General features: G+C 39.1%; 11 protein-coding genes across 11 annotated transcripts; 7 read left to right on the plus strand and 4 right to left on the minus strand.

Annotated features, from left to right (window-relative positions):
• Positions 1-50: 50 nt before the first annotated feature.
• On the plus strand, positions 51-947 carry YIF1 (protein transporter YIF1; the record flags this gene model as incomplete). The annotated part of the gene is made up of 1 exon (XM_002497870.1): positions 51-947. The coding sequence occupies one exon, from the start codon at positions 51-53 to the stop codon at positions 945-947; it is 897 nt and encodes a 298-aa protein (XP_002497915.1).
• Positions 948-1,079: 132 nt separating this feature from the next.
• On the plus strand, positions 1,080-1,895 carry CWC23 (U2-type spliceosomal complex subunit CWC23; the record flags this gene model as incomplete). The annotated part of the gene is made up of 1 exon (XM_002497871.1): positions 1,080-1,895. The coding sequence occupies one exon, from the start codon at positions 1,080-1,082 to the stop codon at positions 1,893-1,895; it is 816 nt and encodes a 271-aa protein (XP_002497916.1).
• Positions 1,896-2,137: 242 nt separating this feature from the next.
• Positions 2,138-3,181, plus strand: PDR17 (phosphatidylinositol transporter; the record flags this gene model as incomplete). The annotated part of the gene is made up of 1 exon (XM_002497872.1): positions 2,138-3,181. The coding sequence occupies one exon, from the start codon at positions 2,138-2,140 to the stop codon at positions 3,179-3,181; it is 1,044 nt and encodes a 347-aa protein (XP_002497917.1).
• Positions 3,182-3,358: 177 nt separating this feature from the next.
• ZYRO0F16500g (uncharacterized protein) lies at positions 3,359-6,952 on the plus strand (the record flags this gene model as incomplete). Its single annotated transcript, XM_002497873.1, has 1 exon — positions 3,359-6,952. The coding sequence occupies one exon, from the start codon at positions 3,359-3,361 to the stop codon at positions 6,950-6,952; it is 3,594 nt and encodes a 1,197-aa protein (XP_002497918.1).
• A 143-nt stretch (positions 6,953-7,095) lies between these two features.
• Positions 7,096-8,151, minus strand: UFD1 (polyubiquitin-binding protein UFD1; the record flags this gene model as incomplete). Its single annotated transcript, XM_002497874.1, has 1 exon — positions 7,096-8,151. One exon carries the CDS (start codon positions 8,149-8,151, stop codon positions 7,096-7,098), a length of 1,056 nt encoding a protein of 351 aa, XP_002497919.1.
• A 334-nt stretch (positions 8,152-8,485) lies between these two features.
• TFC4 (transcription factor TFIIIC subunit TFC4) lies at positions 8,486-11,572 on the plus strand (the record flags this gene model as incomplete). The annotated part of the gene is made up of 1 exon (XM_002497875.1): positions 8,486-11,572. One exon carries the CDS (start codon positions 8,486-8,488, stop codon positions 11,570-11,572), a length of 3,087 nt encoding a protein of 1,028 aa, XP_002497920.1.
• Positions 11,573-11,695: 123 nt separating this feature from the next.
• IST1 (Ist1p) lies at positions 11,696-12,609 on the plus strand (the record flags this gene model as incomplete). Its single annotated transcript, XM_002497876.1, has 2 exons — positions 11,696-11,719; positions 11,791-12,609. The coding sequence occupies 2 exons, from the start codon at positions 11,696-11,698 to the stop codon at positions 12,607-12,609; spliced, it is 843 nt and encodes a 280-aa protein (XP_002497921.1).
• A 293-nt stretch (positions 12,610-12,902) lies between these two features.
• TAM41 (putative phosphatidate cytidylyltransferase) lies at positions 12,903-14,087 on the minus strand (the record flags this gene model as incomplete). Its single annotated transcript, XM_002497877.1, has 1 exon — positions 12,903-14,087. One exon carries the CDS (start codon positions 14,085-14,087, stop codon positions 12,903-12,905), a length of 1,185 nt encoding a protein of 394 aa, XP_002497922.1.
• Positions 14,088-14,772: 685 nt separating this feature from the next.
• Positions 14,773-18,006, minus strand: PIK1 (1-phosphatidylinositol 4-kinase; the record flags this gene model as incomplete). Its single annotated transcript, XM_002497878.1, has 1 exon — positions 14,773-18,006. The coding sequence occupies one exon, from the start codon at positions 18,004-18,006 to the stop codon at positions 14,773-14,775; it is 3,234 nt and encodes a 1,077-aa protein (XP_002497923.1).
• Positions 18,007-18,651: 645 nt separating this feature from the next.
• LYP1 (lysine permease) lies at positions 18,652-20,475 on the minus strand (the record flags this gene model as incomplete). Its single annotated transcript, XM_002497879.1, has 1 exon — positions 18,652-20,475. The coding sequence occupies one exon, from the start codon at positions 20,473-20,475 to the stop codon at positions 18,652-18,654; it is 1,824 nt and encodes a 607-aa protein (XP_002497924.1).
• A 1,157-nt stretch (positions 20,476-21,632) lies between these two features.
• Positions 21,633-23,375, plus strand: ZYRO0F16654g (amino acid permease; the record flags this gene model as incomplete). Its single annotated transcript, XM_002497880.1, has 1 exon — positions 21,633-23,375. The coding sequence occupies one exon, from the start codon at positions 21,633-21,635 to the stop codon at positions 23,373-23,375; it is 1,743 nt and encodes a 580-aa protein (XP_002497925.1).
• Positions 23,376-23,901: the final 526 nt, after the last annotated feature.

Below are 23,901 nucleotides of genomic sequence, written 5' to 3' on the forward strand. Positions count from 1 at the left end.
TCTCTCCTTTCTTTTCCTTCGTCTAGCTCCCACAGAATTTTGATTCCAGTATGTCATATAATCCATATTCCTATTCAGCTCAAGGGAGCGTGAATGATAGATTTACTCGAGATGCATATGAGGGTGTTCCCAACAGTGGTGTGCAACCAGGTGTACAACCAGGTGTTCAAAGTGCTACGCCAGGTCAAGCTTACCCTGCTGATCCAAGTACCTCCATGGCATATCAATTAGGTCAGACTGCATTTACCAATTTCATAGGTCAACAGAATTTCTCACAATTTCAAGAGGTGAGTAAAGCTACTTCGAGTTCACTTTCACATTATTTCCAAGTAACTACAGCATACGTTTTGCGCAAACTGAAAATTATTTTGCTTCCCTTCTACAACAAGAGCAGTTGGCAGAGGTTACCGGGATCGCAATTGCAAGGACCAGGATCAATTGTTTTCTTACCACCAAAAGATGATGTTAATTCCCCCGACCTTTATATTCCAATTATGGGCTTGGTCACTTACATCCTTGTGTGGAACGTTCAAAAAGGGTTAGAAGGCTCATTTAATCCTGAAAATTTGTACTACAAATTGTCATCCACTCTGGCGTTTGTAGCGTTGGATTTAGTTATTTTAAAGTTGGGATTGTACCTTTTAGTCAACACTAGTTCCCCCACGGCAAGCTTCACTGAATTAATCTGTTACGTCGGCTATAAATTTATCCCACTGACTTTAGTGCTACTATTCCCAAGCCAACATTTCGCGCTGTCCATTTTCATTAAAAGTTACCTTTTCATAGCGTTTGGTGTGTTTTTGTTAAGATCAGTCAAGTTTAACTTATTCAACGTATCTACGGATGATATGGCAAGCATTAAAAAAACGACTGTCAAGAAATGCAATTATTTCCTCTTCGTCTATGGATTCCTATGGCAAAGTATCTTAATGTGGCTTATGGGATAAACTGAGTAGTTTGAAAATATACTTGTATAGTTTTACCTTTTAAAATTTCATAAACGTCTACTTCTCTTCTCTTGTATCCCTCTTAAACAACTACAGCGCACTTTACTTAAAAACTGGAGAAAGATAGACAGAATGAAAAATGCAGAGTTGAAGCAAATATATGACGATAAAATTGATCTTTATGATGTGCTAAGATTTGATGACAGAAAAGCGTCGAGCTCTGATTTAAGAAAACGGTTTAGACAACTGGCTCTTGAATACCATCCTGATAAGAACCCTGAAGATACAGAAGTAATTCACAAATTCCACCTAATTTCACTTGCGGCGGATATACTGACTAATGATCATTTAAGAGGGAAATACGACTTGTGGTGGGATCAACAACTAGCTCTCAACAAGCAACAAAGTCAAAGAGGTGAATGGGTTGCACGATTGGAAAGACGTGAAAAGAAGGATACCGCTACCAATATAGATGTGAATAGGACTACGGATTTCAGTTCCATTCAAAAATATGGTGAATACTTGCGCAAGCTCAAGCATTTTAATCTCTCCTACAATTGGTCACCTCAGACTCCATCTGAACAATCATTTTGTGATTCTTCTACGCTAAGATTAGAAATTGAAACAAACAACCGTGAAAAAATCAAAGTACTTCAGGAAGAAGTCCTTCGATCCCATCTGGAATCCCTTTTCAGGGTACCCATTCACTCAATTTACTATTCTACAAGAAATAGACCAGGAGATCCCACAATGGTGGCATACGTGATATTCCAATCACCAACAGACTCTAGACTCATCTATAAGCGCTACAAGGACCAAATCTTACCTTCGCCTTTGACAGGCATTCAACCTCGTATACCAATTAGCTACTACAAAAATCACACACAAACACCATTGGAGCCCAGAATCGAGTCCCTGGTAGCAAATAGAGCCGTGCAAATCGATTGAAGCCTGCCCCGGACCCCTAAAGATTCTTCCTGAGCTGCTTAAATCGTATAATTTACACAGTCCTATCAACCTCTCCTGGTTGGTTCGGACAGGAAAGTCGTTACCCGGCAAGAAAGCGCGTAACCTAACCTAGTTTAGCCTACCTAAAAATCTCAGGGGAGGCCAGATCTTACCATGTATACTGTTCGAGTGCTTAACATGATGGTGGATGGCTTCTATCACCACTGAATAAAACAAGATCAATGGGTCTGTTCAACAAGAAATCTAAGGACACGGCTAATAACGCCAACAAGAAGAACTCGATTCCATGTGATCGTGCATTTGTGACACCCCCGGAAAGATATGGTCGTGGGAACCCTCCTAGAAAGCTACTAGGATCCACTTGGGAAGCTTATAAAGCCATATTAAGGCACTTTCAGAATGAAAATTTGCAAATACCTGTAAATACTTCGAGCAAGAAACTATTACCACTGGTGTCTGAGGAAAAATTCTGGTTAACGAGAGAATGCATGTTGAGATATCTGAAAGGTAATAAAGGAAATGTTCAAGTGTCCATTCAAAAGCTCGAAGAGAGTTTAGTGTGGAGAAGAGAAGTAGGGCTGACACTATTAAGTAAAGATGCGAAACCATTAGACGCGGATTTAGTGGCACCTGAAAACGAAACTGGTAAAGAAGTCATACTGGGGTTTGATCAAGAGAGAAGGCCATTGTTGTACATGAAGAATGGACGTCAGAACACTGAAGCTTCTTTTAGACAAGTTCAACAACTGATCTACATGATGGAGGCAGCTACCACGTTTTGTCCCCAAGGTGTGGACTCTTTAACGGTTTTAATCGATTTCAAGCATTATAAAGAACCTGGCATCATATCTGATAAGATGCCACCGATGTCTATTTCGAAGTTGTCATTAAATGTTATGCAAAATCACTATCCAGAAAGGCTTGGTAAAGGTATCTTAGTTAATATTCCCTGGTTTGCATGGGCCTTTCTCAAAATGATGTATCCATTTTTAGATCCAGAAACTAGGCAAAAGGCAATATTTGATGAGCCCTTTGAAAAGTACATCGAGCCTTCTCAATTGGATGCGCTCTACAATGGTGAATTGAATTTCCACTACAAGCATGAGATATACTGGCCGGATTTAACGACAAAAGTTAACAAGCTAAAGGAATCGCAGTATTCAAGATTTCTAAAATTTGGAGGTACTGTGGGAATCAGTGAGTTCGATTTGAAAGGTGATCACGATGAACTAATATGCCCTGTAGAATCCCAAGGAGTGATATAGAGGTTTTTTTATAGTTCTGTACATATGTTCCTTATGATTATGGTTATGGTTTGGAAAGTTCGCCCTTATTTTTTAGATTTACGATATATTGTATATATATGATAAGAATTTAATCCGAAAAAGACGACTATCAAATGATTCTCAACTGACAACAAACAAGATACAAACGGGATAAAGATGAAAGAAACCATGAATACACGAGCGAAGAGGTTGCAGAGGTGGTGGCTAAGGCATTTTCCCATTGATAGAGTGCTGGCTCAAAAGGTTTTCAAATGTACTGTTAATTCTACAGTGGCATTCATATTCTGTTTGATTCCCGAAGTGAGGAAACACTTAGGTGCGCAGCCTGCTATGTTACCATTGATTAGTGTTATGGCCCACCCAGGTCGTAGAATTAGTGGTACTATCCAAGCTATGATGTTTTGCTTGACTGGACTAGTCCTGGGATTATCATATGCACTATTTGGTAGGTTTTTGGCACAGAGATGTCTTGGACACAATTGGAAGCACTTAACTGAGGACGAACAATATGCCAACCATTTCGTACGGTATGAATCTGCATTAGCAGTTTTAGCGGTTTTCGAAACGTTTATGCTTTTCTTCCATGGTTGGATGAGATCGTTATCACATCACTATTTTGCCATGGTCTTTCCATTGTTTCTAGTGGTCCATTTCGCATTTCTAGATCCATTGGATGATCCTATCAGTGCTACTACAAAGGCCTATACGGTTCCATTCTATTTGGGTATTGCCATGTCACTATTTTTTAATTTGGTACTATTTCCAGAATTTGGTAGTACTTATTTAGGTAATACGACCATTGACACTATGAATTTGATTCATAAGGCCATTGATGATTCTGTGAATTTCTTCATTTCAATCGACCTCAAAGAAAGCCAGTCGCTGTATAGAAAATCACCAGAATCACTCTCGAAACTACTGAAATCGAAACCCACCATACATAACAAGGTGAGTACCTGCTCTACGGTTTTACACGAATGCATCTACGAGATTTCCTACTCATATGTATCTCCAACACAATTGAAACCCATCATCGAAACGTTTAAATCCTGCAGCATGTATATCAATGGATTAATTAATGCATGCCAATTGGAATTTACGCTCCTAAGTAGAGATGAGAATAGAGAGGGTGATCTTTTACAGATAAAAACTGACAAGGAGATTGCATATGCGCATTTTGAGAGGTTTGATAGAGTGCTTAGGAAACTAAGGCCATCCATCTACAATTTGCACAAAATTTTAAGTGAGTCAGTATACTTGACCAAGATATTATTAGCACATGCCTACGATGTTGATTTGAGTAGAGCCAAAGGTTCGGAAATATTTAAGGATAGTGATGAAATTGTACGGTACAAGAATAAGAAGGACTTACCCACAGATTTCTGTATTGATGAACGTAAGAACACTCTTCAGAAGGCATTATTGGACTTCGACAGGGAGTTCAGAGAGGAGTTATTGAAGTCAGAAATCGATTTCTTACGTCCTAAGGACGAAATGTTTTTACTTTCCTCCTTTTTAATGAACTTCAAAGAAACCACCAATTTCGTGATCAACCTGTTGGATCATAGCAAAGAAGTGCATACCACCAGAAGCGCCAGGGAAGCAAAAGGTTGGTTACGCGGTAAAAGTGTATGGTTTACATTTTTGCACAGTTTCCAATCTTTCAAAATTTGGATCAGGGGTACTTACTCAAAGACAAATCCAATAAACGAAAACGAAGGTCTCCAAGGTGGTATATCTACTCAGCAAAATAAAAGCATTGGTGCTGTAGCAACAAGAAGACCTTCTGTAGCAGAGGAAGACCTTTTGTTACAACAAGCGGAGAGTGACAAAAACCTAAGAGATCTAAAAGAAACCGCAGAGTTACCTCTACCAGCTACTTTATCCTCTAACCTGGAATCAGATAATTCTTACCCTTTTAAAAAAAAGGAGGGAACAACTTTCGAGAGCCTTAATTATTATTTCACTGCTTGTTTCATAAAAACGAACAGATTTTTGAAAAGATCTAAAGCGCATTTCAGATTTGGATTTCAAGTTGCCATTGCATTGATGTTGGCATCTTTCCCCATGTTTGTCCCAAAGACAAGAGATTGGTATGTCAAGTTTCATGGTGCTTGGGTAGGTTTCGTTTGCATTCTTTGTGTAGAACCCTCTGTGGGGGATACCTTCTGGTCTTTTTTCTTGAGAATGCTTGGTGTGGTTATTGGATCTTCATGGGCTTATTTGTCTTATGCAGCAGGTCAGCATCAATCCGACCCTTATTTAGAAACTGTCATCACTGCCATCGGCGCAGCTCCTGGGTTCTATTACTTTTTAGGTACCCCATATGTGAAAGCCGCTATCATCGGTATTATCAGTATTTATATTGTACTGCTAGCGGCTGCGATACCGAGCTCCATACACGATACCATTCTGACAGCTTGGGCCAAAAGATGCTTTGCTGTTGGTTATGGTGGTGGTGTTGCTTTGATAGTGCAGTTGATAATGTTTCCATCCAAGGCTCGTGACGAGTTAAATCAAGAAATTGCCTTCGTATGTGGTAGCATATCAGAGTTACAGCTTCTATATGCTTCTGGATTGGAAGGTGAACCCTTGAAAGTAAGTTTAAGTGAGCAAAAGTACAAAAGGATGGCCAAAGTTTCCCAAAGTGCCAGAGCTGCATTATCTAGAGCTGATGCTTACAAAGGTTTAGCCCGTCAGGAACCGAGATTAAAGGGTGAGTACACAGAACTGGGAAAAGTATTTACGCAAGTCATTTTTATTCTACGACAAATCTTGGATAGAATAGATAATGCGGCGCTTTTGAGGAAACAAAACGGTTCTGCCATCATCGAGGAGTTGAATTCGGTAGTTTATCCATATAGAAGACAAATTATCGCAAGCTTGTGTTGTTTGATGAGAGCCATTCAGGAAGCTTTCCTAAACAAAACACCGTTACCTCAATTCTTACCTAGTCCTAGAATTGCTCAGCGCAGACTCATCAATATGGTTCGCAGGGCACTACGAGAAAACTACAGTGGTCAATTGTCCAACGGAAATCCCATATCAAAGTCTAGCGAAACTCAAGATAATGACATTAATGACGAACATGAAATAATGATTAATTTTAAAAGGCAAAACGAAAGTGAAAAAACTCGACATGCAACATACATTCATGAATTTGCCTTAAAGGAACGGTTTTTAACCTGGAATGCATCTACAGTCTCCTTCGAGGAAATCATAGAATATGTGGAAGAACTCTGTAATTTGACCAAAATCTTAGTGGGTGTCAACGAATTCAAATACGGATTTCTATCACGTCCCCTTTACGAAGATTGGGCAGCTGAAGCTGCCACCGGCTTCGATGACTTCATCCAAGGGAAGCGTCCTAAGAAGCAACAGCGTCCCCCTTCAAGCAGGGAACCTGATATATCAGAGAGTGTCGCATCATCGGCGGCTAGTAGTTTATCTGGCGGAGAGCAAGATCCCGTGGCATTGCAGCCGGATGACAGTGAGCCACCGCTCAATTTGGCTCGAATCGCCTCACATAAGGCTGGAAATAATACTGGAGGGCTTCCTGGTTCCTTCAGGAAAAGGGCCTTTTCCATCGGATTTGTTAGCGATCAAGTGAGTGGTCCAAATGGATTGTCGAAGCACAAAACACTTGGCGATACGGACTCTGATATAGAAGATGATGAAGATACATCTGATGACGAGCTACCTTTGGCATTGAAAAAAATCCTGACTGGCAACAAAACGAAGAATGAGTAATATAATAGACGATCAAGTTACTGGTTCCCTCGTTACAAATATAGATGACTTTCTACTTTCAAGAATCTTCAATTTTATACCAGACTTTCACAAGATCATCATGACCATAAATTCATTTTTTTTCATTAAATCAAACTAAATAATCAATCTATTTCTATCGCCTCCGGACTTCTTGGTGCCTTTGCTTTAGAACTCTCATGATCGGATTTGTCTCTCCTCTTACTACTCTTCCTCAGTGATTGACCTTGCCCCTGAAACTTATTTATCTGAGTATCTTCCTCTTCAGAATCCTTGGGTAGGACAATGGGGAACCCGAAGAACAGCTGTCCCTCAGGCAAATCCAATTTGAGTGGCTCATCATCAAGAGAGATTTTAATCCTAGAAAAATCTTCCGGTTCTGAGCTTTTATTTGCTGGCTTACCACTCAATTTTTGACCATCGCCTACGAAACCTGATTGAATTTTCTGATGATCTTTGATCATACCTTTATAATTGATTCTTCTTGACATGGATCCATTTTCGTGCGCAGATGGATCCTGCTTGGTTCTCCTAATCTCTTCTGCCTTTTGCTTCTGGAGTTCCTTATAATCTGGCTCCACGTAACCCACCGGTGGAGCGAAATCAGTGACCAGATCAGTTTCAATGACACACACACCTCTCGATGATGTGTCGGGTTTTACCTCCAAAACTTTTATTCTGTATAAGCTATCGTTGTAGTTAATTTCAATGATATCATCAACAGTCAAAGTGGAGAACTTACGCAGCACATTTTCTAGCACTGCCTTGGGATCTGTTATATCAAGGAAATCCACCGATTGTGGTTGTATCTTAACGAATTGGCCCAGTGGTAAATCTGTAGAACCGATCTTCAAAAGTGATCCAGGTTGGACTCCCAAAGTTTCCATCATCCACTGAGGAAGATAGGCCCTACCTTCCTCCGCTATAAATTCTAAAACACCACCATGTGTCACTTTACCATTTTCATTAGCCGTCAATTCAAAAAGCATCGGATATCTAACGTTTAACATCGTCAATTTACTTAAAGCACTTGGTGGTAGGAAAATTTTACCACCAAAATTAGCATCATCCTTCCTTATCCTATCATTCATCATGGCAACTGGATAACATCTAAAGAACTCTTCAAATTTTTGTGGGATATTAACGAATCCTCCCCCAAAGGAACTGATTCCGGAAAACATGATTTTAAAATTCCTTTTATTCTATTGTTTCTTACGGAAGTCTTGAAATAGAGCAGCCTCGTAACAGTTACTCTACCATTATGTATTCATTCATTAAAGGTTTTAAAGGTTAATCTTAAACTAACTACTTGCCACCTTTATAAGGTGACTACCTAATTTGTTCACACTTACCTAATGCAATCATCATTATATACGCAAGAAAGTTCCAGTTTAGGAAGGTGTTGATTCTATAGTTCACCTCTAAAATAATCTAAAGTTCAAGGAACTTTAAAGGATGTCTGCCCTTGGAGTGTTTTCAAACAAATAGAGCACTCCATCGAAGTTTGTTGTAGCGATGAGCGATTCCTTAAACGTGGATGTGGAGCTTGTAAACAATCCAGATGAGGATCAAGGGGATGAAGAGCATTATTACGACAATATCGATGATCTGAAAGTTCTGATCAATGGCGATGATGAGAACGATCGAGGTCTGTTTTCAGACGATGATTCTGAAGGATACCATTCTGGTAATCGTGATGAGTCGCTCTTAGCAGAATTTTCAGATTACGGTGAAGTATCTGAAGATGATGAACAAGATTTCATGGATGCTATCAGAGAGGCAAACAATTTCAAGGTCAAGAGAAAACGTAAGGATGGGAAACCCAAACCACAACCAAGGGCTCGCAGGAACCATGTCATGGAACCTGAAGTGGCTCAATTGCTGTCAGAAGCTAACGAGGCGTTTGTGAGAAGCGATTTACAAGTTGCTGAAAGAGTTTACAATGAAGTCATTAAGAAGGATGCCAAAAATTTCGTCGCCTATGAAACATTAGGTGATATTTACCAACTACAGGGTCGGTTGAACGATTGCTGTAATTCATGGTTTTTAGCGGCACACTTGAACTCTTCAGATTGGGAATTTTGGAAAATTGTAGCTGTCCTATCAGCGGACCTAGGTCACATACGCCAAGCCATTTACTGTTACTCTCGTGTTATTAATATTAATCACGAAGAATGGGAGTGTATTTATCGACGCTCTCTGCTTTACAAGGAGATTGGCCAAATCGGTAGAGCCCTTGAAGGTTTTCAACGTCTATATTCTCATAACCCTCTGGATGGCAACATTCTAAGAGAGTTGGCGGTGCTCTATGTGGAATACAACCGTATAAATGACGCAATTGACATATATTTAGGAATTTTTGAAGCCAATGTTCGTAGGAGAAATGCCATCATAGCAGCTTCAGAAAATGCACTGGAATCCTCAGATGAAGAAGAAGACGATGATATCAGTGGAAACAGCGAAGAAGATGATGAAGAAGAAAATCCTTACGAATCTCAAAACGCCGAAGATATGCAAATGTATCCTGGTGTCAATTGGAAAAAAATCAACAAGAGACACAATTGTATTCCATTCGATTGGTCCTCATTGAACATCTTAGCAGAATTGTTCTTAAAGCTAACCGCAGGTGGAAGTTCAGGAATTAAAACTATAAAGAGATGCGCTCGCTGGATTGAGCACCGTGAAGTACAAGTGTTTTGGGATGATGTCAATGATGATTCTGAATTCGATGATCGTAGGTTCAAGAATAGTAGGTTTGACGCTATAGCAGAAACTGAAAAAATTAAGTCCTATGGCCTTCCGATTGATATTCGTATCAGATTGGGACTACTTAGATTGAATAACGATAATGTCGTGGAAGCGTTGAACCATTTCCAGTTTCTTTATGACGAGAATTTCTCAGACATCGCAGATTTGTACTTTGAAGTCGCCATTGCTTTATCCAAAGGTGAAAAGCACAAGGAAGCCATCGACTTCTTTACGCCACTCCTGGCAATTGAAGAGTACTGTACTTTGGATTTGTACAGACCATTGGCAAGATGCTACAAGGAAGTTGAGGATTATGAATCAGCCAAGAGCTTTTATGAGAAAGTAGTATCCTTGGACCCAAATGATTTGGAAGAAAAATTGGTCCTAGCAGAAGTTAATTATCATCTAGGTGATATTGCCGCTTTTAATCAACTATTACTTGACGTGGTAGAAACTAGGAAACGCCAAGCGGATCAGGAGATGGCTATCAGTGTGGAAGATACGAGAGAGACCTCCCAGCCTTCAAACAAGGAACCTTCAGAGAAGCCATTGCTTGAAGATAGCATGTTTAGAAAAACGGGTGTTAAGAAGAAGAGGACCCCTCAAGATGCAGAAAGGGAAAGACAAGAGCGTGAGAAGAGAATTACATCCAAAGTGTTAGACAAATACAAGAAGCTGGCCATTTATAAAAAGGGAATGGAAAGAGGGGATCTTACACAGAGGACTCTATGGATTGATACGGTATCAGATCTGGTCGATGTATTTTCTAGCGTTAAAAACTACTTCGTTAAAAGCAGATCAAAGAAATTTGTGGGTATCATCAGAAGAACTAGAAAATTTAATAAAGTAATTGATTACAAGATCGAAAGATTGTCGAAATTGTCAGAAGGTGATAATTTATTAGATGGGTTACCGCTCATGGAAGAGAGAGTGACTCTAACCTCAACAACGGAATTGAGAGGGTTAACGTACGATCAATGGTTTGAATTATTTATGGATCTTTCTCTAGCAATAACGAAATATCAAAATGTAGAAGATGGTCTAAGTGTTATTGAAACAGCACAGGAAGTGAATGTCTTCTTCCAAAACCCAGAGAGATCGAAAATGATGAAATTCGTGAAATTGGCCATTATCCTGCAAATAGGTGATGAAAAGGAATTAACTGAGAATTTGAGAAACCTTTTGAATCAGTTTCAATTCAATAGAAAAGTTTTCGAGGTCTTCATGTATTCACTTACCAGAGGACAGCTTTCACTGAACATATTAAGTTCAACGGTGCACCAGAAATTTTTCCTAAGACAATTGAAGGCATTCGATAGTATTCGTTATGGAAAACGTATCAACGGTCAGGCATCTATAACCAACAAAGCCGTTTCTAATCCACAAAAGCTCAATTCGCCCTATCTATACTACATCTATGCCACGCTACTGTATTCTAGCCGAGGATTTTTGTCTACACTACAATATCTCTCAAGATTGGAGCAAGATTGTCCTGATGACTACATGCTTAATCTGATGATGGGTCTCAGTCATTTACATCGGTCCATGCAGAGATTGACTGCTAGCAGACACTATCAAATCCTTCACGGTCTTCGATACATCTACAGGTACTATGAAATAAGAAGCACGATGTACACTGAATTAGAGAGGCAAGAAGCAGATTACAATCTCGGTAGAGCGTTCCATCTCCTGGGTTTAGTCTCGATAGCGGTTGAAAACTACTATAAAGTTTTGAACGATTACGCGGATGAGAAATTGAAGAAACATGCTGCCTACAATTTAGTCACTATCTACCAGGAGAGTGGAAATACAAGACTGGCAAATAATATTATGGAAAATTACCTATCTATTTAATGTATAATTTTTACTTTGATATGTATTATCATTTAAGACCAATATTTTGATGTAAAGGCGAAAGGGACTTCAAAGGGGGTGAAACTACAACTACTGCAACCATTACAAGAAGGATAAGCTAAGATGGTTCAGCAGATCCCACTAAATGTATGTAGTAACCAAAATTTTTCAATTAGTATCAATATCATGTAACTAACCATTTACCGATTGTTTTAAAGATCAAATTCAAAACATGTTTAAAGATGTGCATTCAAAGGCTAAGATATGCACAGGAGAAACAACAGGCACTGGCGAAACAAGATCGTAGAGAGGTGGCACAATTGCTTTCAAATGGAAAGGAACAGAAGGCTCAATATCGTGTCGAGGGTTTAATCAACGATGATATCCATCTAGAATTACTAGAGATTATGGAATTATATTGTGAACTTCTACATGCAAGAGTAAACATTCTAAGTGGTATTGAAAACGAGGCGGCTCTCATTGCCAACCACATGGATGATGGCATTAATGAAGCCTGTAGATCAATTGTTTACACAACTCTTTACATTCCTGAGGCTAAAGAATTAACTCAAGTTAAAGATCTTCTAACCTATAAATTTGGACCAGAATTTACCAAAGTAATAATAGAGGATCAAATTGGGGTACCTGAAAAAATTCTCAAAAAGTGTTCACCAAAATTGCCCGGTCAAGATTTGGTTGTAATGTATATGAAAGAAATTGCCAGGACTTATGATGTTCCATATAGTCAATTAAGCGATGATGAAGAAGAGGAAGAGCATGAAAAAGGACAAGATGGACAGGATGAACAAGATGATGATGGTAGACCAATAGTGGCGGTAGACAACGATGATGAACATACGGAGGATGCAGCCCATCCAATAACTATTAGAAAACCAAGACAAAATAGTGAGAATTTGGAAAAAGGGTTCAAGATTCCCAATGATATTAAGAAAGACGTTAAAGTGATACGCAAGAAGGAGACTAATGATGATGATTTGGAACAGTTGAAAAAAAGATTTGCAGCCCTGCGCAGGTAAGACACCTTAGTATTATCAATTATCATTAATATTATTTTTTTGATCCCATAATTGACGGTAAATAAATTTAAAAATATATACATAACCTCCCATATAATGAATAAACCGTTGACGTAACGTACTTACTAATTTTTTTTTTTTTTTTTTTTCTCTTTTGTTGTAACAATCAATAACTGAATAACGAATTGGAAATGCAATAAATAATGCCCATGGCAGTCATGCGAAAGAAAAAACGTAAATGTGGATACATGTGCAGCAAAAAAAAACAGTTTTATCCAGTTGTCAAAAACCAATCATTTACTCCAGGTCTTTAACTTCTTAGCCCATGCATATTTAATTGATTTTAAAACCCCGGCGGTAAAAATTCCCTTAATCATCTGTGAAGTACTGCCCTTGCAGATTCTACCTTGTAATTGAGATGAAGCTGTTTCCAATTGAAAATCCCTTGGTAAATACAAGGAGTTACTGTGAACAACATCCTTGTAAACTGGCTGGTAATAACGACGGAAATTTTCGAAATTTTTGGTAACAATGTTCGAAACTTTATTTGGATTTTCACCACCTAATTGATACCTAATATCGCCCAGGTAACTTAGGCCTGCAATTTCCGTATAGAATTGAAATTCATCAAATTTACCGTTGTTCTTCTGTAGCGTCAAATACTTGGCCAAAGAAGCAGCAGCTTTCAAATTCAATTGATTCCAATACAAAACCCTCAAGTCGTTCTTCAACACTTTAACAGGTTTCTGTAATCTACCAGCCAAATAAAATGTATTCCAAGTGGCTAAATCCTTCAGCAGGTTATCCATACTCACTACACCGTATTTTACTTGATGTCCTTGAATATCCACAAACGGGTTGAAGAAAACACCAGCACCAATCTCTTGAAACTTGGCGGCAAAATCAGATCCGAAATAACGCATTGTCGAGTAGTGCTGAGGATTTTGTCTCATGTTTAAAGAATGGAAATGAGCTGGATGAGATACACCAAAGATTAAGTCCATTTGAGGTTTTTCACCGCCAGAATAACCGTTCTGTTCAAAAACCCCAGAGCCGTAACCAAATGCGTATCTAATAGGAGCTCTAAAATGCGTCATAATTGAGTCCAATTCAGCTTGTAATTCATTACCAACTGTTAAAAGTTGATTTGATCCATAATTAGGTGGTAATCTTTCAAATTTATAAGTGTAATCAGTGAAAGAAGACGCCAATTCGTCAGTCTTTCTGATACCACGCTCCAAAAACACCAAATCGTCTTCAGTCGTTCCAGTCGTCTTGATAGGTGGTTTTACCTGGGTCTGGGTCACGTGATGGCGCTGACGATCAGTCTCCAAATCCTTCACCTTTTTACCATGTATCAATGATTCCCTTCGTAACCTTTCCTCGGAGTCACCCTTTACTGAAGTCGATTGAAACCTTATTCTTGGTCTTAACCCTGCCACCATACGTGGCAGTTCTGATCTACGTAACATTAACATTTTTCCAATATGGAGATGGTTTAAATGAGTGTGAAAGTTTCCAATTTTTTTAACAATTCCAAAGGGTCTTCACTTAAAATCACTATAAGTCAGATTGTATTTCAGAGGAATCACTTTGTCCTTTGTAGCCCTTTTCCTTCCTTTAGATATTAGACAACTGTCTTCAATTCGCTCTTACTAAGTGGCTAGATTGTATTTTAAAGTGAAGGGTAACGGATACCAAATGTCCCTAAAGAACGACCAGTAGTTCCGCCTGACTTATATCAGTTTCGTGTAACGACTAGTTTACGAGTTTCGTGAAGTCCGGACGACAGGCAGGGATATCTAAGCCTTCTCATTGTTGACCGGAGAAAGCGGAAAATTTCTTGCGACACAAAGGGAGGGTAACAGGCCGGGGAAAAGATCACGTGAGAGAAACAGTGCAATCCAATCACGTGATACTAAATTCTTCAGAAGCTCCCAGTATGGGAAACGTCACAGTGAGATGGGATGGGGATGGAGATGGGATGAGATAGGATGTGTTGAGTTGCTCTAATACATAGTAGAAAAAACAATAACAAAAAAATGCGTTTTAAAATGTCTTGCTTGCTTATTAGGATTTGGTTCAATTTGACTCCATTACCTGACCTTGCTTTGTGCTGGTGTGCTGGTATCTTGCGTTGATTAAAAACCGGAGAATCATTTTTCAACTGTATATACCCTGGGTGATTAACTGGAATTGGTCGTAAAGTCTCGTATAGATGCTGCCGAGTGATTTACCCACCAAGTAATTCTCGACAAATTCATCACATTCTGCATCAGAAAGTTCTAGATGGAATCTCTGCTTGAGTTGAACGCTTGTGTTCTCACCCGCATTGAAGCAAGGCTGAGTGTTATCCTTCTGCATGACTTCACACATGAACACAATTTGGTCTGCATATTTGCGCAAAGACTTGAATGCCTCTTGCATTAGACGTACGAATTTTTTGTAGGCATCACCTTGTATACCGCCTAGTATTTCCACGTACTCATAAGTCAATTTGAATGGGGCTGCTTCAAAACCAACAGAACCAGGCGAGTTGGAAAGCATAAATCCGAAATCGATGTGTACCATATGCCCCTCATTATCAATCATAATATTACCGTTATGTCTATCCTTGATTTGTAGCAGATAACAGATTAAAGAGTAGGATGCTAGAGAAGAGGCGAAATTGTCTTGAGCACGTCTATAACGGAAACCTTTGGGATCACCAAAGGCACGGATAAAATGGTCATTTAGACTGGCAATACCACTTTTTTCATCCATATCACCGTCATTAATCATCTTTTTAGTTAAAGATTTCTTGATACTATGCACAGACATTGCATTGGTAATAGTTTCTACCAGACCGGTGTTGGCACTTGTAATGAGGATTTTCATTTTCTTAACCCAAATGTCGACATTACTCTTGGTCCATATTTGAGCCATGGCTTGAATCAATTGACAAGCAAATGCTTCTTGTCTCAAATCGTCACCACTCTTTGCAATTACAGAACATAGGTCCCAGTTTTCTAAATGCCCATACTCCGAAGTCTTACGTATTCTTTCCTTCTTCGTAGCCCAATCTTCACCAAGATATGAAGTGTCTATACCACCCGTCTTTAAATCGTTTTCTAATTTACGTTCACCTGCAGTCCCATGAATGGCCTCCAAATCACGATATCCGAATTTGTCCTGCACTTCTTTCATAGAGTTAATAATCGTAGCTCTAATTTGGTTGGCGGTGTCAGATAATTCTTGTGGTGATTTATCCAATTGAGCCAACATGACTGCTGATATACGCATTTCATCAGCTAATTCTACCGTACGATCACGGAAATTACGAGTGCCAGATTTCGCAGGACCAACTACCTCTTCTAAATTGGATGCAAAGCTTAATTCAGGTGCTCTATTTTCAGAAGCTGGATTAATGGTGGGGATTTTGGTGGCACTTTGTAAGACAATCGATTCCCTATATGCTTCCGCATCGGTTTGGTTTTTCACTTTAATCATTGATATGTCACCCAAATCCATTTCTTTTGCTACACCTGGCATGTATTCTGGGATTTGGTCACTGGCATCAGTGCCGACACTACCGGCAGTTAAGGTGGAATTAGCAGATGCCAAGCGATCTGGTTGAGATGAATCTGTCACATTTCTCGATTGTACAGATTTTTCGCGATCTTTGCTTCTACCAATATCGTTTAAATCAAAGATAAAAGTACCAGCATGTGGTCTTTGTCTTAAGATTTCTTGATTTTCTTCGCTAGAAGGATCAAAATCAAATTCATCCCTCAAGTATTCAACTAAAAGTAGAAAAGGAACTTTCTCGGCAGAATTCAAAACTTGCGCCTCATTAGCGGTTATTAGTACTAACTTGTGAAGTTTACCCTTTTTGTTAGGTGGTAATAGTGTGGGGATATCCACTTGCGCTGGTAAATCTCTGTTTAACAACGAGAGTTCAGCACGTAAGGCACTGAACCTCGCCTCGGTGGGCACCTGTGCCAATCTATGAGATATAGTTTCCAATGCAATCATGAACTGAGTCTCGCACCGGAAATAATTAGCCTTGAGTAGCTTAATTTTTGCCGTTGTGGAAAGTGTCAATGGATCCACGTCCTGCGGCTTCTTCAATTCACTACTTGGTACCTGTTGTCTTGTATGTTGGGACGATTGCCTGGCGTACCTTTGTTTACGCTTGACAACTGGTAATGTTGGTGCTGGTTGAGAACTGGAACGTGAAGGCATAGTAGGTTTTTCGTTATTATCATTAGAATATGCCGACAATTTCTCTTCCGATTCAGATGGAGAACTTACCTGTTCGTCAAGTAAATTGGGCATAGAACTAGTATATTTATCATTTTGCATCAATTTATGATCATTATAACCGTCCAAAGTCGACGAAGAATGTCTTAATGAAGGATGTAAACCTTTGGAAGGTGAATAGGAAATTGAACTTATATCGTTGTTACTATTGTTGTTACTGTCATCTGTATTTTCGTCTTGATAAGTCCTGTGTACAAATGAATCATCCAAATAGTTGGTTCTTCTCTTGGGCATCTTGATGAAATTTGATATTCTATCTTGGAAAACCCTTTCACCAATATTATCCACAATATCGAAATTCAAATCCGTCTCTCTACTTCTCGGTTTCTTGAAATTAAAATCTTCCTTTGTCTTATACGAATCCACGAAATCTACAGGTGAGCCAGGAGCGGATTCACCGTTCTTAGAGCTGGAACTAATACTTTTTGTATTCAACTTTGTATTTTTAATGGTGATGTTTCTACGGAGCTCTTTCATTGCATTCTTGGCCAATTTGAAAACAAATGCCTTTTGACGTCTACCTTGAGATTCTACCAACGGTTTAACTAGTGGTCCTACCTGTGGCATTGCCATTGATGTCATGATCATAGAACATAAAACAATCGAAGGTGCTACATTTTCATTCAATTTACCTTTCTGCTCCTTGTCTTCATCGTAACCGGTATGGAATAAAGTGGACTGTAAATTGTTCAAAACCCTACGAGCTACTTGAAATCCATAGGATTCAGGATCGGATGATAATTCTGATAGTAATGCTTGTAATTGCCAAAATGTCGATAGGGCAAAATGCGGATTTTCATTTTTCAATTGCAGTAACAATTCTTCCAATGCCATAGATTCAGTTTCTATAGTCAATAAAACTTGTACCAACTGAGGGATATAAAAGTGTAACTCATGATGGGGGAACGTCAGTAATTTTTGACACAGGTAATAATGAATCCCCACATTATCCGAATGCTTGCATAACAGTTCAATGCAGTTATAGATGTTAAAATGCGAAGAGTTAATGAATTTTAACAGCAGTTCTTCCTTATGATTCGATAAGACTGTCTCATCACTAACACTGCTATTTCCGTTATTTTCACCACCACTCATTTTTTTAAAACTTGTTTTCCTACTTTATTACAACGAAAAACAAAACAAAACCAAGCCAAAGCGTATCTTATGTTGGTGTGTGGTGGTTCAGAGATCGGGATTGGGGGTCTAACAACGCAATCGTAAGCTATCAATCCCTTTGATAGCCGGGAGACGCAGTACTTTTGTCTAATTAAGCTATTTGTATATGTTCTAAACACCTTGTTGAAAAGTTGACTGAACAAATAGATATCCGGGCGCCCAAACCTTTTGAACAAAAGTACACGAAATCGATCAATTTTGGTGAATGTTCTTCGTATCAAATGATGCACATTTTAGGTGATAGCAGCGGGTCAAAATGCTATAGGACCTGAAACTTTTCGGAGATCTTTTTTTAGAATTCATTCTATAAAGCATCTATATGTACAAATGCAAGTGATATACAGTAAGTAAATGAAAATGAGCAAAGGGGTGATATGATAAACATTAGCTTTGATGCACAATGTATAAGAGCAATTGTAATCGAAAAAGACGTAGACTCTCCCTTGTACAACAACTCTCCCTCTCTCTCCCTCTTTTATTTTTATTTTTTCCCTCTCTTCTATCGTTTTCCGTTAGTGTTCATTATGGTTACAACGAGTGACACCTGTGTCTGTGTACGAGTGTCTATGCTACAGCGGCCCAGAATTTTTCCCACCAGTTTCTAGGGGCATCTTCTTCCCAGACATATGCTTCCACCTCTTTCCTGTCTGTATCGATATCGATATCTTCAATCTTGATCAATAATCTTCCCCTGTAGTAAATCAAGCAGCCCAAATAGAGCACGCCGAAAAGGATTAACGAAATGTAACTGGTAAAGAAACTCTTGGTATCCCATGGAGTAAATGCATCATAACCTTGGATGAAAATAATTAAACCAACAAAGAAGGCGGCATAGTAAGCACCCCATGGCATAAATCTTGCCTTAAACGGCAGATCATCACGAGAAATACCTTTATGTTTCAAAGCTTGCATGAACCTAATATGTGCAAAGCATATGAAGAACCAAGCAGTAAGTCCCGCTAATGTAGAAATGTTAATCAACCAATTGAAGGCGGTGTTGGCATTGTTGCTAACAACCAAGAAAGCCAACCATCCGACCAAACATGTAACAAAGACACCCAAATATGGAACACCGTATCTGTTAACATAAGTAAACTGCTTAGGAGCATTACCTTGTCCAGCCAATGCGTATAACACTCTTGAAGCAATGTACACATCAGAATTAGCAGCCGAGAGAACCGTTATTAAAATAACGGCATTGAAGATATCAGGTAAAGCACTTGTACCAGCATTTAACATGGAAATGACAAATGGCGAAGATGCGATAATTGCAGAACCATCAGACAGTCTCTTATCGTTGTATGGAACTAGCAAACCGATGAAAAATAGCGAAAGGATGTAGAATAGCGCAATACGAAAGATAACTTTGTTAATAGCACGAGGAACAGTTTTTCTTGGATTTGCAGCTTCACCAGCACTAATACCGACTAACTCTGTACCTTGATAAGTGAACGCGGCATTGATCAAGGAAGAAACCCAACCCAAAAATCTTGCTTCATCTTTATTCTTGGAGATATAACCGTCACCAAATGCATAACCGTGTCTCCAGTAACGGAATCCAATAGGACCCTGCCTAGATCCACCGCAAACTATCACCAGAGCATAGATCAAATAACCAACAATGGCAAGAACCTTAACTGATGAAACCCAAAATTCGATTTCACCATAAATTTTAACCGGAAAGAAATTTAAAACTGCAACAATAACCCAAAAGATAGGAATCCATGCTGCCAGTGGAACTTTGTAAGTCCAGTACTGAATAATTTGACCTGTAACCGAAAGTTCCGTTGCAAATGTGATTGCCCAGTTAAACCAGTACATGTAACCGTTACTAACACCTAGTGCGGGTGATAAAAATCTCTTGGTAAAGACAGTAATGGAAGATGTAACAGGAATAAAAGTCGCCATTTCACCTAGTGACTGTGTGACAAAGTAAACAACAGATCCCATGAAAATATAAGCAATTAAGGAACCAACAGGTCCAGAACGTGAAAGTGGCTCCGATATACCAACGAAAAGACCGGTACCAATAGTACCCCCAAGTGCAATCATACCAAGGTGACGTGGCTTGAGAGCACGCTTCACCTGAGTGTCATGGAACTTACCCTTGGCTGGAAGTCCAGATTCATCACATTCTCCATCGTCATCATCGTATGCCAAAATATCATCTTCCTCATCACCATGACGAAAATCTTCGTCGTTAGACCAATGATGGTTCCAGCGACCACTCCAACGATTATCCCAACGATTAGACCGTCTCTGTGACCACCTTGACTGTGCCCACGATGATACCGATACTTGATCGTCCAACGGTCCTTTACTCAAATATTTCTCACTCGAATCTTTCGAAGTTGTGTTTTCCATCGCAGCCTGTTTTTGAGGATCCATTATGCTAAGCAATGTGAAAAGAGTGTGAGATGCCCTCTATGTTTGCATACAAAGAGTGTATGTATAAAACGGATTGAAATCTCTTGAATCTAAAGAACAGGATTTAAAAGCGAGAAGATCAACCTCACACCCAACGTTTTCTCTTTATAAACTACACCAAGATTTGCACTGCCTGACCTAAAAATCCCTGACCTAAAAATCTGAGGTTAAAAATACGGAATTTTTCATGAATGTCCTCGCCGTCACTACCTTTGCCTATAATCCATATATTACCACTACCAGTCAAGAAACTATTATACCACTTAATGCCCACTAATTCAAAGACCCTTCACTGGCATGAATCCTACCACCACCTAGTTCTATTTTCTTTCTTTTTCTGGTTGTCATAGTAATTGGTGGAATTGTAGGCTACGGCTTTTGCTTTGTAATGGTAGAACGTACCGGAGGAAATGCCCCTTCACCTGGAAAAAACCCTGCAGACAAAAAACGCGGTGGAATTTCTCATTTTTTTTATTTTTATTTTTATCGCCGTTCGTACCTAGCGTTTCCGGTCTAGTGCGGGGTGGTTCAGGCAACTAACAACGACAATCCAAACACACGTGTTTTACACGTGCTTACAAGTCATGCGATAGTCACACATCGTTAAGTGATCATGTATTACGAGAATGCCAGTCTTTTTTGCCGTATAGCTTGTGATGATGCCAAGTACCATTGACAGCGAGACTAAAGATGCGTCATATCGGAAGAAAAAAGAAAAGTTTTCCACAGTGCCGTCCGTTCGGCTAAAATGGAAGGCCCAGATAATATCGGAGAGGCTCGAGAGTCTATAGAACCCCACGCAAAATCCTCCGTACAAACGATCCGATGCCTTGGGCGATAGGATTGATACTTTCAGCACTAGATCGGCGGACAGAGGATGAGTAACTAAGTTCACTCGTGCCTGTTATTGCATAACACACTAAAGAATAAGCAAAATGTCGCTTAAAAGAAAAAAAATTTTTTATTTTACTTAAGAGAACTGATCCTGAACCACTCGCCATCAATTCCCCATAGCACTAAAGCACATTTTTGAAGAGGAAGAAAGAAGAAGAAGGACTTTAGAGGAGAGGAAAAAAAAAAGAAGACGAGCAATAAAAGAACGAAATAATTCATTCAATATGGACTACAAGGGCCCATTGGAGTTCAATCAGCATGAGCTCGATAGTTCAAAAGAGAATACTGACAAACCTTCTCTTAATGAGACATATGTGAAAGAATATGACCGGAGTATTTCATCTCCGCCTAAAGAAAATGATGGATATGGGTATCGTGTAGACAATGAATACGATGTGGATGACAGTGTTGATGGTGAGAAGGGGGAAGTTCGTAGTACCGAGGTGAAGCGTGCTCTGAAACCACGTCATATTGGTATGATTGCACTTGGAGGTACCATTGGTACTGGTCTTTTTGTTGGTATTTCAGAACCTTTACAAAATGCCGGTCCGGTGGGTATGCTAATCGCATATTTATTTATGGCAACTATCGCATTTAGTGTTATGCAGTCATTAGGTGAAATGGCTACTTATATTCCTGTTACCTCAGCATTTTCTGTGTTTTCCCAGAGATTTCTTTCGCCTGCGTTTGGTGCAGCTAACGGTTACATGTATTGGTTTTCATGGTCTATCACGTTTGCATTGGAGTTATCGGTTATTGGGCAAATTGTACAGTACTGGACATTCAAAGTTCCAGTAGCGGCATGGATTTCTATTTTTTGGGTTTTAATTGCAGGATTAAATTTTTGCCCTGTTAAATTTTATGGTGAATTTGAATTTTGGATTGCATTCATTAAAGTTGTTGCCATCGTCGGATTCATAATTTACTGTTTTATCATGGTTTGTGGTGCTGGTAAGACTGGTCCAGTTGGGTTCCGTTACTGGAGACACGGCTATGCATTCGGTGACGGTATCATTTCCAAAAATAAAAATGAAGCAAGATTTTTGGGCTGGGTTTCCTCATTGATCAATGCAGCATTCACCTATCAAGGTACAGAATTGGTTGGTATTACCGCTGGTGAAGCTGCAAATCCAAGAAAAACTGTTCCTAAATCTATCAAGAGGACGCTGTGGCGTATTTTAATTTTCTACATCTTTTCGTTACTTTTTGTTGGTTTGTTGGTTCCATTCAACGACCACGGGCTTCAAGACAGTAGATCATATGCAGCTTCATCACCATTTATCTTGGCGATTAAAAATTCAGGTACTAAAGCTCTACCGGACATTTTCAATGCTGTTATATTGACCACAGTTATTTCCGCAGCTAACTCAGATGTGTACGTCGGGTCACGTGTGATGTACTCTATGGCAAGAAATAGATTAGCTCCACCTATTTTAGCTAAGGCTAGCAAAGGAGGTGTTCCATATGCAGCTGTTCTATTCACTAGTGCTATCGGTGCACTGGCATATCTAGAAACTTCATCAAGTGGTGCAAATGTTTTCAACTGGTTAATGAACATTACTGGTGTTGCCGGATTTTTCTCCTGGTGGCTAATTTCATGGTCTCATTTGAGATTTATGAAAGCTTTGAAACAAAGAGGTATTTCTCGTAACGATTTGCCTTTTAAAGCATCATTCATGCCATGGATTGCCATTTATTCGTTTTTCTTCATGACTCTCATCATCCTAGTACAAGGTTTCACATGCTTTACACCACATTTCCAGGCAAGTGATTTTGTTGCGTCATACATCTCGGTTGGATTATTCTTTGTCATTTGGGCGGTTTTTCAAATTTGGTTTAGATGTCCACTATTAGTTCCAATAGCAGAAATCGATATTGATACTGACAGAAGAGATGTTGATGCTGAAGTATGGGAAGATGAACCTCCAAAGACTTTATGGGATAAATTTTGGAATATTGTGGCATAGAGAAGAAGCATTCATTCATTTTTCTGCTTCTTTTTTTTTACGATCATTTGTTTTTTTTAACGATAGATATTATAAGCGATGCATTTTGTACAATAAAGGATTAATAGCTGTAAATTTAGTACTGTTAAGATTGTAATATACGTAATAATAGGATAAAGCGTAAATCAATATTCGGACCACCAGACGTGAATTCATGTTTGTTGTTGTTTTGTATGGCGTCTTGTTGTCCTTTTTGCCTTGCTTGGCGCCGTTGCTGGTCGCTCCGTCCGTTTAAAGGCAAAAAATGGCATGGAGAGAGTATGGCAAAAAAAAAAAAAAATATAACGGTGGTAATTAGGGAAAACTAGTTCATGATCAAAGTGAAAAAAAAACCTTTGAACTTCTTAAAACTAATACTAATTAGACAGAAGAAGGATACAATTTCAACCAGGAAGATTCAGGAATAGGTTCTTTGAAATAGATTCTTTTTTATTTTTTTTCTTTGAAAGGGGTTTTGTTCTCTCCTTTTCAATTTTGGATTGTCCTT

The sequence above is a fragment of the Zygosaccharomyces rouxii genome, assembly GCF_000026365.1.
Source record: "Zygosaccharomyces rouxii strain CBS732 chromosome F complete sequence".
Taxonomy (NCBI): domain Eukaryota; kingdom Fungi; phylum Ascomycota; class Saccharomycetes; order Saccharomycetales; family Saccharomycetaceae; genus Zygosaccharomyces; species Zygosaccharomyces rouxii.